At 34.7% G+C, this 14,782-nt stretch overlaps 2 protein-coding genes across 6 annotated transcripts in view; one reads left to right on the top strand and one right to left on the bottom strand.

The window, feature by feature from the left end:
- The window catches only part of LOC125863085 (uncharacterized), an 84,327-nt gene that overhangs the window by 39,419 nt on the left and 30,126 nt on the right, over positions 1-14,782 (bottom strand). For all 5 annotated transcript variants that reach the window (XR_007446096.1, XR_007446097.1, XR_007446098.1 and 2 more), the window contains 9 exons: positions 11,740-11,923; positions 9,849-9,960; positions 9,688-9,774; positions 9,365-9,503; positions 7,102-7,198; positions 6,955-7,017; positions 6,658-6,767; positions 5,844-5,948; positions 5,209-5,282 (listed from right to left, as the gene is read on the bottom strand). Coding sequence is in view for 2 of the 5 variants with exons in the window: in XM_049543235.1 (XP_049399192.1) it covers positions 5,209-5,282; positions 5,844-5,948; positions 6,658-6,767; positions 6,955-7,017; positions 7,102-7,198; positions 9,365-9,503; positions 9,688-9,774; positions 9,849-9,960; positions 11,740-11,923 (971 nt within the window). In the remaining 3 variants the exon portion in view is untranslated. The remainder of the gene's footprint in view (positions 1-5,208; positions 5,283-5,843; positions 5,949-6,657; positions 6,768-6,954; positions 7,018-7,101; positions 7,199-9,364; positions 9,504-9,687; positions 9,775-9,848; positions 9,961-11,739; positions 11,924-14,782) is intronic.
- On the top strand, positions 1,267-2,896 carry LOC125863089 (uncharacterized). Its single transcript, XM_049543238.1, has 2 exons — positions 1,267-2,537; positions 2,647-2,896. Exons 1-2 carry the CDS (start codon positions 1,781-1,783, stop codon positions 2,808-2,810), a joined length of 921 nt encoding a protein of 306 aa, XP_049399195.1. The 5' UTR covers positions 1,267-1,780; the 3' UTR covers positions 2,811-2,896.

The raw sequence follows: 14,782 nt of genomic DNA, 5'->3' as shown, positions 1-14,782 counted from the left end.
TGCGGGGTGCGTGTCGTATTTGGTCAATCCGATCCGGACACTTTGACCGAAGCCGAGAAAAGATTTGGGGAAGAAAAAAATCAGTTTCCGGTGACATAAAGAGGACAAAGCTTGAAAAAGTACAGAGAAGAGAAGAAAGAAGAGAAAATCAGTTTCCGGCTCCGGCGACGCAACATAAAGAAGACAAAGTTGAAAAAATAAAGAGAAGAGAAGAAAGAAGAGTTTTTTCTTCAAAAAGTAAAGGAAATACAAAGTCTTTTTTTTAATCTTTGTTGAAAATATGTACACAATACATTTACCTTTGAAAAAAAGAAAGATCAAAAAGTCTTCAAAAAGAGTGGCGTCAGAAAAAGTAACATCCCATCAGCCATCAACTCCAAAAATCTTTTCATTCTCAGACGTTAGAAAAAAGTGTTTTCAATTGGAAATATTATATATATATATATATATATATATATAGAGAGAGAGAGAGAGAGAGATATTTCTTATTTAATTTTTTGACAATCAATTTTAAACTTTTAAAATAATGATGGAGATATCTAAAAAAATTTAACTTCATATTTCTTATTTAATTGTTTAGCATTCAGTTTTTGAATTTTAAAATTTTAATTGTCAAAATAAAATTTTAATTTTAAGAAAATAAAAGCAAATAAGATATTTATTTAACGTAAACTAAACAATAGTTAGTATATTTTTTTAAAAGAAATAATTTTAATTTAAAAGTTTTTCAATTTGTTTTGAAGTAGGAGTGTAATGGGAAATATTTAAACTCCCTATTTAGTTGGATAATTACTTTTTTTTTTCAAAATAACGATCAAAACGTCCTATTTAGGTGGATGTTTTTTATATTATTATTATAATTGTTGTTGTTGTTATTATTATTATTATTATATTATTATTATTATTTTTATTAAATTTTAATTGTCAGAATAAAAATAATTTTAAGAAAATAAAACAAAGAAGAAATTTTCACGCATCAGGTTTATCGTTCAACTTTGCAAACTCTCCTTATTTTAAAAAATATTCTAAGTTTCTAGCCGAAAATTCCATTCCCGGTTATATTCCCCCATCATATAATAGATTGAGGACAACTCTTTTAGCTCAAGAAAAAACACATATTGATAGAAAGTTGCAGCCAATTAAAGGTACATGGAAAAAGAAAGGATTGTCGATTTGTTCGGATGGATGGTCCGATACTAAAAGACGACCTTTGATCAATATAATGGCATCATCTAGTGGAGGTCCAATGCTTTTAAATTCAATCAATTCTAGTGGAATCGTAAAAGATGGTGAATATATTGCTAACTTATTTATTGAAGCAATAGAAAATGTAGGTTCAAACAATGTTGTTCAAGTTATTACGGATAATGCAAGTAATATGAAACTTGCCGGTACTATTGTGGAGCAAAAATATCCTCATATATTTTGGACTCCTTGTGTTGTTCATTGTTTGAATCTAGCTTTGAAAAGTATGTGCCAACCTTCGGAAAAATCACCTCACTTTACTAATTGTAAATGGATTTTAGAGTTACTTAGTGAAGTGAGTAATTTGAAGAACTTTGTTGTGAACCATGACTTGGCACATGCACTTTTTCAAAAATATTCGGATTTGTGTTTGTTAAAGGTTGGTGAAACAAGATTTGCCTCACACATCATTATGACCACCCGAATTTGCAAAGTGAAATCTTCTTTGGAGAAAATGGTCATGGATGATGAATGGTAGAATTATAAGGGGGATAAGGGAATTGAAGCCAAAACACGTGAAATAAAATCCCTTATAATGAATGATGAAAAATGGGATAGTATTGATTATTTCTTGAAATTTACGGAACCAATTGTTGATATGCTAAGAAGTGCCGATATTGATGGTCCAAAATTACATCTCATCTATGATATGTGGGACTCAATGATTGAGAAGGTCAAGAAAGTCATCTTTGAGCATGAGGGGAAAGATCTCATTTCCGGTCAATCAAATTTTTTTGATACTATTCATGATATTCTTGTGGCTAGGTGGAACAAAAGTAACACACCTCTACATTGTATGGCACATTCTTTGGTTCCCAAATATTATCATGAATCATGGCTTCAAGGAGAGAATGGAATTCGAAAGCTAGCTCCTAATGAAGATAGTGAAATTTCATTGAATAGAGTCAAGTGCTTTCAAAGGTACTTTAAAGATTCTAATGAAATGAAACAAGTCTCATTGGAGTATGGATCCTTTTGTAGCGGAAGTGGCTATTTTAGTGAGCCTCACGTGATTGAGGCTATGATGTATGAAGATTCTCTTTCTTGGTGGGCAAATCATGGGGTCTCGGCTCCACTTTTGCAACAATTAGCTTACAAGTTGCTTACTCAACCGGCTTCTTCCTCTTGTTGTGAAAGAAATTGGAGTACATATTCTTTGATTCACAATATCAAGAGAAATAAGTTAGCAACTTCAAGAGCCGAAGATTTAGTGTTTGTACATTATAATCTCCGGTTGTTGTCTCGCAAGAAAGAAAAATATATAAATGGGCCAAGCAAATATTGGGATGTTGGTATGTCTATATTTTCTTTATTATTTTCTTCAATTATTTAGTTTAAATGATGTTTTTTTCTTTTTATGTAAAATCTTCTAATATATTTATTCTTTTTAATTTATTTTAGGTGGAGATCGATTTGATATTGATGAGACAATTAATGATCTAACCGAGCTTTCAATAGATGAACCTCAAATTGAAGGTGTGATATTTGAGGAAGAGTTTGAAGATTTGGAAGAAGTTGAAGAAGATGTGGAAGATGTGGAAGAGATAGCTAACTTAATTAAATAACTTGATAATTGACAATATTTTGTTGTTATGTTAATTTTAAGTTATGGATTAAGTTGAGACAATCTCTTGATTTTTGTTAAATAGTATGTTTTACACTTTTACTTGGTGTATTGAATATGATTAATAATTATGAATATCTAAATTGTGGATAATTATCTTTGGGTACATCTTAAATTTTAATACTTGCAGTATTTTCACTTTCACTTTGTTTCACGAGACAAGAGTTACTATCCATGTTCTAAGGTTAGTTCTTCTTTTCAATTTTTATTGATTCTTTTAGTTATATTTATTCTTCTGTAATTCACTAATTTGTAAATGCTTTTAATGTTTAGTTTCTATTTTGTTGCGTCTTTGTAGGAAGAATGGAAGAGTAATCTCATCTTGAAGAATGGAAGATTGAATTCTACAAAATACATGTAAGTTTATCACAACATATCTTTCAAACTTAGAATATCTTAATAACTATATTTTTATAATATTGAAAAATTTTAGCCGTATCCCCGCACCCGTATCCATATTCGGATTCGCACCCACGAATCTTAAAGTTTGGATTTTACCGAATCCGACTCTCGGATTCGCATCCGTCTCGGATACCCGCACCCGAGTCCGAGCAACTTAGCTTGGTACTAGAATTCACTTAAAGGTGATGGAATAACACAAGGTTCATCTTGACACAAAGAAATTACCATCGGTGATCTCCAGGTGGTGAGTAATGCAGGAAATGAGAATAAGACCCTTTGTGTCATAGACCACAAACCGCTTGGGAGGAATCACTTCACTAGCCCTCTCATCTTAAAGAGGTTTTGAGTATTTAATGCTCAGTGAAGTATGAAGAAAAAACCATCTTACTCTCGTGTTGGGGAAAACTTTTTGTTCCAAATGACGGAAGGCAAGAAAGAGGCCAACGAGGATGGCTAAAATAAGAAAAAATAATAAAATCGACAATCTGATTTGGATAATTTTTACATTGATATTCAACATTCTATGTAATTTTACAAGACCAACTTCATTCATGTCCTATACTAACATTGTAATAACTCATCTCTTAACACATCTCAAGGAAATTCCACTTCCATTATTGTTACAGAATGAATGTAATCATTTTTTTTTTTGAAACTGAAGAATGAATGTAATCATATTTTGAGGTAATGAAGGTAGCACATTTAAAAGGATTCACAGCAGATTTATAGGATTTCTTTTTTTTGTTCTTTCCATATTTAGAACCATATGCACATTTATTTTTACCTGTTACCTTTGGGAGTAATATATTATACAAGTTACTCTGCAATACCTTGTCTCTTACGTGGTATCAAAACCTACTGGGCTCAAAATTTTGGCAACTTTTCTATACATTTGAAAAAGGTTTTAGTATCATCTCTTAAAGAGTGACCGCATTTCCTAACCACCACCGACGAAGGAACATAATAGCTTTGGAGAAACATCTATGGCAATTGTGAAAGAAGGGTTGTTTCTTTACGCACCATCTAAAGTTCGATCTGGCCTCTCACGTGTTGGTGCATGAAGGCGCGTGCTCGGATAGATTCAATCGCAGCTTGCATTTTGAGCTTCTTCTCGTAATTTGGCACAGCCCTGGTGTTCCTCTGGTCTTAAAACAACTAGTCAAAAGTAAAGAGAGCTAATTCATGTATTTATAAGAGTCTCTATTTTTCATTTTACGATAGAGAAACTAGTAACCTGGCTCACACTCAAAACTGGGTGAATAACAGGCCCTCCCCTTTACTCTTCTCCACTTAAATGAAAAAAAAAATTGTCTGCCAAAAAGTTGGAACCCATTACGTGCATCTAACACACATTACTTGTTGCGCTCTTACCACTAGACCAAATCCCTGGGATAATTTCGCTAATATTTTTTTAATATGAATTTTATCACCATTATATTATAATTGTATATTTATTATGTTTAGATATACGCAATCAATGTTCAGATCTAGAGACAAGATCTTAATATATAGATGTGTATACAAATTCAGACGTCTAAATCTTAATAAAAACAAATGTACCCTAAGAAACTCTACAGATTGATACTTCGCATGGAATCCAAAAGTGTGGACTAGTGGTCAATGAAGTTCTCAGTGAAACAAAATACTAGGTAATTTTTTCTTATTTTCCCAAGCTTTGGTGGGTAGAGTTACCCACTACCTGTGTTGCTGGGAGATAGCAAAAACCGGATGGAATTAGTCGAGGAGGGCGCAAGCGGGCTCGAACACCATGGTCATCAAAAAAAGATTGATACTTTGCAAACTAAGCAATATGGGAGCCTTCAAGTCAGATAAATTGAAGTAATACATTATGATATTGACAACATGTAAATAGTGATAGAGAATGGTTAGATATCTTACTTTTTGAACTATCCACGGAGAGGAAGTAAGGAACTTACCCACAAAGTATGACAACTGGATGCTTGTCCGTCTCCATAACATCCATAAATTGGAATTGTATAGCATCAGGCACCTAATGAGAAGTAACAAATTTCACCCCATGTGCAGAACCACAGGAAATGGAATCACAACAGAAAATAAAATAGTGTATTTCAAAGATTTGTGTTTACAACACCAGGAACTCATAGAAATCACTAATGCAGCATAAGCAGATGCAGGGCGTGTACAATAGAACATGTCTATATTTATACTGGAAAAGAGAAATAAACAAATAAATGCACACAAATCAATGACCCCCTTCCTATATTTGCCTAATCCTGCATCTGCCTTTCTTCTCCCTACCCCAAAGGTACATGTTAAAGAAGGGGGACTCTAAGGCCAGGGTGCAGATCTTAAAATCATATCAAATGGTTTTGAAGGTAAACTATTGTCTGTTATCATTAAGCTAAAAGTTAAGGCTAGCCAGAACACTGATGACATTCAGAACAACGATGATAAAGCAAGGAAAAAAGTAATCATGTATTGCATTAATGCAATCAGTAATGCTGTCTCAAAAGGATTTCCAGAATGGAGATTATCCCAGCACAAAAATCTCTCCAAAAAAATCACCAGCATAAAGAAAGATTTTCATTACCAATGGTGTTTCACCCTGTCCTTCATCAGCTATAACATGCCCAGTTATTAACAAAAGTGAGTAGAGCTCTTCCAAAGTTTGAGTTGGATCACTAAAGCCTCTGCCCTACACATGACAAGAAGAAAATGTGGCTTACACCCAGCAACTTATACACACATGTACATATGATTAGCAGACATATAAGACTGTACAAGGGACGGGATTTCAAAAATTGCTATGTGAAAATGAGGGGCTCAATACATCCCGGAAAGATTGCCTACATGTCAACAAATAATTACATAAAAGGAAAGAGTTCAGCAAGTCAGCATTACCTGTCTGAAGAATATACTGAACTAGCAAAAAAACATAAACATAATTATACTGGACATGCATTTGATCCAAAATTGACTCTTCTAACATGAAAAGAGAGACTTCACAGGTAGGCAAAGCAGAAAAAAGACAACACCAACGGAAAATGGAGCAAAGATCTCCTAGGGGGGATTTTGGAGATAGGAAATGCAGACAGACAATAATAGCGGATCAACAATTAAACACTTAGATGATGATATCACTTCCAGAAGAAAGACAAATCCAGCAGGTTGATTGAGTTTGACATGTAACAGCATTTCAAAAAATATCATTTTTTTAAGGAACTAAGACTTGTACGGATAACTAAAATACTGAGAAAAGTTAAAGGATGCTCAGAAATACAAAAACATAATAAGTTGAAAAGATAAATTCTGAAAGGGGACAAGTTTGCTAGCTGAATGAACAGTCTGAATGACCATACAGATGCCCAAGAGAAAAACAACAAGAGATTAGAGTGACGAAGTACCTGTTGTAGACGGGCAAATTTCTCAGAGAAGAGTCGTATCAGAAAAGGAACAGTAACATTAATAGCTGCTCGAGCAATAAGTGCATACGAACTCAATCTTTCATCCATGGCTAAAAACAACAATAAGAAAGAATAAGAAATAAGTACAAAAGGTGGAAGAAAAGAAAAAAAGGAAACAACTATGAAGATATAAAGGATAACAAAGTAGAAAGACAATTGAAACGTCATAATAGACATTACAAAAAGGAATCGAAAAAAGAAGCTTAAATAATTAATGAATGAAGTATATTTAACTACCAGCAATAGAAGCCTGAAGATAATCAGTCTCATTCTCATCATTGAAGGCGGATGCAGAAGCAGCTACACAAGGGATCATGTTACAAAGTGACCAAGACAGTAAGAACTTTAAATCAAGAATTTATATTCGTATTAGATATGAATTACCTCTTAATTCAGACTCTACAATCAGGGCAAAGAGATGAGATGCAGCTCCAATCCCTTCCGAAGGAATAACCGCATGGCTAATAGAACCATCCAAAGGCTGAAATGTTGTACATAAAATATATAAATACGAGTACGGATATTTAAAAGACTATTAGTGTAGGTGTGTGTATAGATCGCACACTAATACATACATACATATATATATATATATATATATATATATGCCTCTCTGTGTGTGTACATAGATATCATATCTCCATCTGAAAAGCTGAATTTTACATATTTTAACTATGAAATTTCATGAACATAACAATACCATTACTAGGCTGTGATTATCCAAAGCAATATTTAATGCTATACACATTTAAATCTTCAACGTTTAGAAGACGTGTCAGCATTTTTAAACAGTGTAGACATTTATATACTAAGAAAACAACAAAGAATTTCACAACCACACAAAATCAGTGAGAGAGAGTGCACCACTTACATTGTTGCATCCTGTGGCACAGAAATTCTAAAATAGGCTCAGGCTTTATGAAGTTTGAACCAATACTCTAAAACTGAAGAGTAGTCAAATTACGGGAACTAATTAAACCGACACTAAGATTTTTGTACACTGAAAGCTGCTAAAACAACCCCCTTCCAACCCCTCAAAAAATACAATAACAAAAAGGGAAGGTAGAGAGAGAAAGAGAAAGGAAGCAACCAAACCACTTCAATTACTGTTAAAATCAAAATGTAATCCGCAATGAGATTGGATTTATGAGTTGTTAATTTACAACTATTGGTTTTTTTATATCAATTGTTTATGGAAATATCCTAAAGACTCACAATTTTTATTTTTATTTTTTAAATATGGCAACCATGTTCCTTTAAAAAGAAAAACGGAAAAAAAAAAAGGCACACGGGAGCCCAATAGGTCTTTCCCACTTTGCTCCCCTGCTGACTGAAGCCCCAAGTCTCATGCTTGAAGGAGGAGGGCTCTAACCATTAGACTATCACTCCCTTGTTATTTCTGTTTCTTTTTTTCCTCGTTTATACCATAAGTCCTACAGTGTTCGTGAACTAAGAGAAGCTCAGCATTGTTGAATAGCATCACTTGCAAACTTTTCTATCGCTAAGGCTTTCATACAAGCATGCAGTTCCTAGCTCTTGTTGTTTATCTATGCTTTCCTCTAGGCTGAAAAGGGAAACGAAAAGCAATTGTGCTAGCACTTCAATTATGAAAAATTATCAGAAATTAATATGAACCTTAAGGCAACAGGTGAGGCCACCAGTACCTCTATAAACACCTTAGGAAGTCTTTACACGACCATGTGAGACAGCAATATAACTTAATACAAACAATGAGGGCATCATAGAAAGGTAATGCCTCCTCCTCCATCATGACATGTACTTAAAAGGGAAAATGTTCCTAAAGCATGAGTCCAAAAAAGAAGCAAATAATAAGCAATCAGCTCGCCGCTCCAAGATCAAAAGGTGTTCTAGGAAAATTGGTATTTTGGAGGAAGGAAACCAACTCTCCAAAACCTTTGGACAGTTCAAACAGTAATATTGATTGTCAGATGCCAAATAAAAAACAAAAAAAATCTGCTCAAAAATACTATACATATATTCCCCCCTATACAGACTTCTTAATTCCTCATTTGCACAGCATAATGTTCTCTCTTCCGCTTCAATAAATAGGTGCACTAGGATAGTCTAGCAGACAAATGTAGAATGCCTAGAAAAATGTCATGTTTAATGGGGCTTAAGGTGCTGTGCTTTGGTGAAGAAAGGCACAAACTTAGAAAAAGTACATACATAATATTCCATCCGTTCCAATTTATATGGCAAAATTTGAATAGGTATAGAGGCTTCGCATTTGTGTAGCTATAAAGATTTTCATTGTTAGAAATAGAAGTAGGATTGTACAGTGTCTAGCGTGGAGAAGGAATGCAATATAGTGTCTATAAAATATAAATAAGGTTCAGTATAATAATGTAGAAGGTAATCTATCCTGGAAGAGTAAGAAACAGACTCTGGTTGCTCGATCTAGTGCAAAAGCAGAATATAGAGCAATGGTTGTAGTAGCTTGAGTGCTAGATTGGGTCAAACAGTTGCACAAGGAATAAAATTTGGAGAAATCCATCTGATGGAACTTGTGTGTGATAATCAACACTGCAACTAACTTCAGTGCTTAAATGCACCTCAAGTATGCCTAAAAACATCATATGCCCATAACTTTTCCAGTAACATCATTGGAAGCTGTATAAAGAAATACCGTCAGAAGTGTAGTCCAAGTGTCCAACAAGATATCACGTGCTACCCAGCTCCACGTCTCCTCTTCAGTGTGGTTTGCCATAAGGTCTTTAATGACTTCACACATCAGGGCGGACAACAAACTAAGAGTGCCATAAGGCCTGAGCATTAAAGTAGAAGTGATTAACATAATCAAATATTCTCACAAGAGAAAAAATGAAGGATAACCATAAAACTGCAAGAATAAAGCACGAGTGTTGATGGTTACATCATATACATTTATATATATATATATATATATATATATATATATATATATATACTACCACGGTGGTTACTGCTGACCTTATAGACTTCAGCAGTTCATCAAATACTAGCACTGTGGTTACAGTAGCCATGTATAGTAAGGCTCGGCATCCATCAAGGAATTCACTGGACAAAATTGAAAAATTGGTCAAGCGTAGCACATTAATAGAAAATATGCAGGCATTGGTGCTAATGTTAACCTTTCACTTTTTCCGTTCACTATTGCTGTTGAAACAACATCAGGGGGATCTATCCATGCTATAATTCCAGATAAGAGATGCAAAAGGTGCTGTTTTTGAGTATTCCCATCATCTGCTTCCATGTAAAGAGGAATACCGAATAAGCACCCAAAGGTCCCAAAGTCAAATATTTAGCATATATGGGGGAAAAGAAGGAAAGAAGCAATAATCAAGACAGAGCTTCCACTTACTATTAACGTAAGAGCAGTAAGATGAATTATTTTTTTACAGAAACTCATATAGCAAGTTGTCACGATCCTCAACAACAACAACATACTCTCTTTTCTAGTTTATAGTCTTTTGTAGTGTAGGAGTTATTTTGGCTACTAGCAGAAGAATAGTGCGTGTTGCCTTCTTCTCTAGTCGATGAGTCTTGTGAGATTTACTCGGATCCTTGAGACAGTCGACTGTCGTAAGCTGACTGTGGGTTTGTAATTCTGATACTTAGTGATTAATAAAATCATATTAGTTACCAAAAAAAAACAAAACATACCTAGTGTAATCCCACAAGTGGGTTCCGGGGAAGGGTAGGGTGTACACGGACCTTGCCTCTACCTTAACCTCAAGTTCTCACGATCCTCGAGGTGTCAAAATCAGTGTTCAGTAAGAGGAGAAAAATGAGAAGAAAAGGGCTCTAAAAAGATATAATGGTACTTAAACTAGATTATAGGTTTGTAACTGATTACTTGGTGAGATATTGCCTACGCATGATCAGGGGAGCATCCAAGATTTGAAGAAAATGGGTGCACTATTATAAAGAGGTGGATCCTGAATTTGAATTTGATGGGTTCAAACTTTAGGTTCTTACCATTGAATCCATTATGCTTTTGAAATTATAGGTTCAGAATTATTGTTATTATTATTATTTGAAATTTAGTATTCTTTTAAACATAAAAATTTATACTCCGTCAAAAATGTTGGGATCAATTGAACCCACTGATAAATGGAATATACTCCACTGCAACTAGTTTCAGTATAGACATTTAATTATATAAAATTTTGCAGCTACAAAGGAGAGAATAGGAATTTAAATGTGCCCCACATGTGAAATTTAAGGAATAGCCAAACAAAAGAAAGAACAAAGAATTTAATTAAAACACAAAAAGGAACATCAGACATAACCATCCCTCACTTATAGAGGTGCACTTAATAGTAATTGCCATCACATGACTCTATCAGTTTGAGTGCACTCATATGTATTTAAGCACTTCTGAAGAACTACAATATTGTTATACATGATCTAAGAAGGGAGCATGGGTGCACATGAACCCATGACCACCACACAGATCCACCACTACTTGTGATAAAGTATACGAGGTATAGTAGGAGATAGAAAGTTATAAGCATAGTTCAAAGGTTACACTTTTGAGAAGTTTCATCTTTTTTATTCAAGAAAAGAATTTAATTGGGTGTTTCAAAGTTACAAAACTTTCAGCATATTATTACAAGTTACCAACTTTTCCTAAGAGATTATTGAAACAAAATTACATGAAGTTAAGCCATATCAATTGCAAAAAGAGGAACTAAATGGTAAAAGGTTAATGATATTATTCTTTTAAACAAAATGAGTGAATCTGAGATTTATCAGGCATGAAATACTAGTGGGAGTTGGAGTCTTGGTCCAGCATAACATAATATAATAGGCCGGAAGAGTTCCAGCTTTGCAATAGTATTCACTCTTTTAGGGTACTATCACTATGATAAATACTTGATCAGCCTTAATGAAGAAATTGACAATATGAAGAGCAATCTTCAATTCCAATCAAAGATGTATCACATCTATCACAGGAGTCAGGAATAATGTAGTAAAAGAAAAGTAACGACAAATTTGATAGCAAACTAGTATGAGTACCAGATGGAAATATTGTTCCCCACAAGGAGTAGAACTGAACTATAAGCTTTCGAGCAGAGACTGCAAGAGGACAATCAATCCAGTATCCTTCACATGAAAACTTCTGCCTCAGTGCTTCATAAAAGCTCAAAAGCCACCCGATGTGACCACTTGACACAAGTATACCCCGCCAGGAGGATCCAGGCTATAAATAATGAAAAGAACAAACACAAATTATTAAAAGATTAGTAGCTAGAATGTCTAGTGGAAACAATCCAACATCTGAGAGGGAAAATAGAATCAATTGGTACTTTAAAAGAATTGGACATTTTATCATCACGAAGAAGAAAACCATGCATCCTAGAGCAAAACAAAATAATTAAGTACATAGAGCTAACAAGTGGTAGTGAAGATCAGTCTAGCAGATATCATGAAGTATCCCAATGGGTTAGCAACATATATAATCCCTCCATCCCACTTCTGATATAAAAAGAAATTGATCTTGTAACGCATTGCACCCCTAACCAAACACACAATAGTACAGCAAACTAATCCCTCTGTAAAGAATATCCCCATAGCTTGTACGACCAGAACCCCACTATTTGATTGATACGAACCAGCTAGATCAGGTGGCAAGCAAAGAGATCCAAGTGCAACAACAACAACAACAACATACCAGTGTGGTACCACAATCAGGGTTTAGGGAGAGTGTGTGTATGCAGACCATACCCCTATGTTTGTGGGGTAGAGAGGTTGTTTCTGAAAAACTCTCAGCTCAAAAAACGATTTCAGAACAGGTATGATGAAAAATGCAAAAACAATGTCGAAAATTTTGAAGACAAAAAAGTAACATAACTAAAGTAAAAGAAATTGATAGTTAGTAATAACATTGAAGAATAAGATACTGCTTACATCATAGTAATAATACTGGTAAGGGAACAGGTAGGTGTGGTGCTCTAGGCTAGAACCATGCTCTACCACAGGGAAGATAGAAATCGCTCTTTATTTACCCTAATCCTTGATCCCCATGCCCTCCTATACAAGGTCATTTCCTCCGTGAGATTGTCAAAACACCTCTCCCCAGATCTTCCTCAGTCTATCTCTACCTCAATCACTCCATAGACCTATCACTACCAACCTCTCTTCTTTTTTTTGATGAAGTAAGAAGAATGTCATTAACAAAGCATCAAGCAGATGCACAGATTACAAAAGAAAGAACTATCAGCTCCCAAAAAGGCAAAAAAAAACTATCTAAACAGCTAACAACAGAGATCTATGGAGCTGATAAATTCCAGGAAAGAATCGGCACTAAGTACAGGTGAGAGATTAACCCAACCAAAAAGAGTAATCAAACATCTTGCTTTAAAGGTAGAGATGGGAGTTGGAGTGCCATCAAAACATCTTTTGTTCCTCTCCGTCCATAAGCAATATTTAATATATCTGTCTCACTTTCCACATACCTCTTCACTGAAGAATTTGTGTTCTTCTCACATGCCCGAACTTTTTACATTTTGTCCACCACAGAGGTCACTCCCACCTTACCCTGTATATCTTCATCTCTAATCTTCTTTCTGCTAGTATGCCCACACATCCATCTAGCATCCTCATTTCTGCTACATTAATCTTCTAAAGGTGAGAATTCTTGCTGGCCAACACTCAACCCCATATAACAAAGACGGTCTAACAACCACTTTATGAAACTTAGCTTTAAAGTCTTGGTGAGACATTCTTATCACATAGGACACCGAATGTGAGCCTTCATTTCATCCATCTCGATCAGTATGATGTGTGACATGTAGGGGTGTGCAAAAACCGAACCAACCAATAAGCCGAACCGACCAATAAACCGAACCGAAAAAAATGTTATTGAGTTATTGCTATTAGGTTATTGGGCTATCGGATTTTTAATAATTTTATTAAAAAAAATTATTGGGTTATCGGTTTGGTATTAGCTTTTAGTATTGGGTTATTGGGTAAATCGATATCCCATAAGACGATTGTAATTTACTACTATACCCTTCATAAATATTAAATATTCATAATTTAACATAACTAGACACTATATCAGTACTCTACACTACGGTCTACACACTTCACACGTCACAGTACTTCTACTTCACATCAGAAATTCCATATTGTGTTTTGGTTGTAACATGTGATTGTGGCCTTTGTACTACATCTACTCTTATTGATGCAATTTCTCATTATATTTCTTGTTTCACTATATCAAAGTATTCAAAGTTGATTTGCTTGTCTCGTTGTATCGCACCAAATTGTTAGAGAAGTAAGAAATCAAATATTTATTTTATGAGCATTTTCTAATTGGGTAAACCAAAAACCAAACCGCTAATGACCAAAAATCAATAAACTGAACCGATAATACATAAAACTGAACCGACCGATGCACACACTGACATGTTCGTCAATCTCCCCATTTCCTTATATAATAGACCCAAGATACTTGAAGCTTCTTTCTTTGGGAATGACTTGTGTACCAATCATCACCTCCAAATCTACTTCTTGTGATATGGCACTGAACTGGCACCACATGTACTTTGTTTTAGTCTTACTTATCTTAAGACCTTTAGACTATAAGGCATGTCTGCAAACCTCCAGTCTATTGTCAACTCTGTTATCTGACTCGTCGATCAATATTATGTCATCTACAAATAACATACACCATGGTACCTAAATATGACATTAAACAACCAAGTTAACCACTCCATAACTACTTTGCAGGTGTTCTCCCAAAATTCCATAGGATCTCATCTGACTCGGTCTCTCTTCCCCTTTTCATCTAACAAATTGCCCCCTTAACCTCTTCAAACTTTATACACCTACAATACCCAAAATCATGATGACTCACATTCGCATAGTACTATAAATCACCTAGCACATTACTCATGTCCTCCTCTACATTTAAGAGTTTATGGAAGTATGTTTATCATCATCGTTTAATGAGTACATCTTCCACCAATACCCTGTCATCCTTGCCTTGATAAACTTCACTTGGTCTAGGTCGTGGGGCCTCTTCTCTCTCACCTTGGGGACTATACAACTTTTT

This window comes from Solanum stenotomum, chromosome 4 (genome assembly GCF_019186545.1).
Source record: "Solanum stenotomum isolate F172 chromosome 4, ASM1918654v1, whole genome shotgun sequence".
Classification (NCBI taxonomy): domain Eukaryota; kingdom Viridiplantae; phylum Streptophyta; class Magnoliopsida; order Solanales; family Solanaceae; genus Solanum; species Solanum stenotomum.
Note: the sequence above shows the minus strand (reverse complement) of the source record. Positions and strands in the feature narration are given on the sequence as shown.

What these genes read in the sequence shown, in the direction of transcription:
- LOC125863089 (XM_049543238.1), top strand. Translation starts at nt 1,781, where the DNA reads ATGAATGATGAAAAATGGGATAGTATTGATTATTTCTTGAAATTTACG. An exon ending in AAGCAAATATTGGGATGTTG is followed by an intron (nt 2,538 to 2,646) that starts GTATGTCTATAT and finishes AATTTATTTTAG; the next exon opens with GTGGAGATCGATTTGATATT.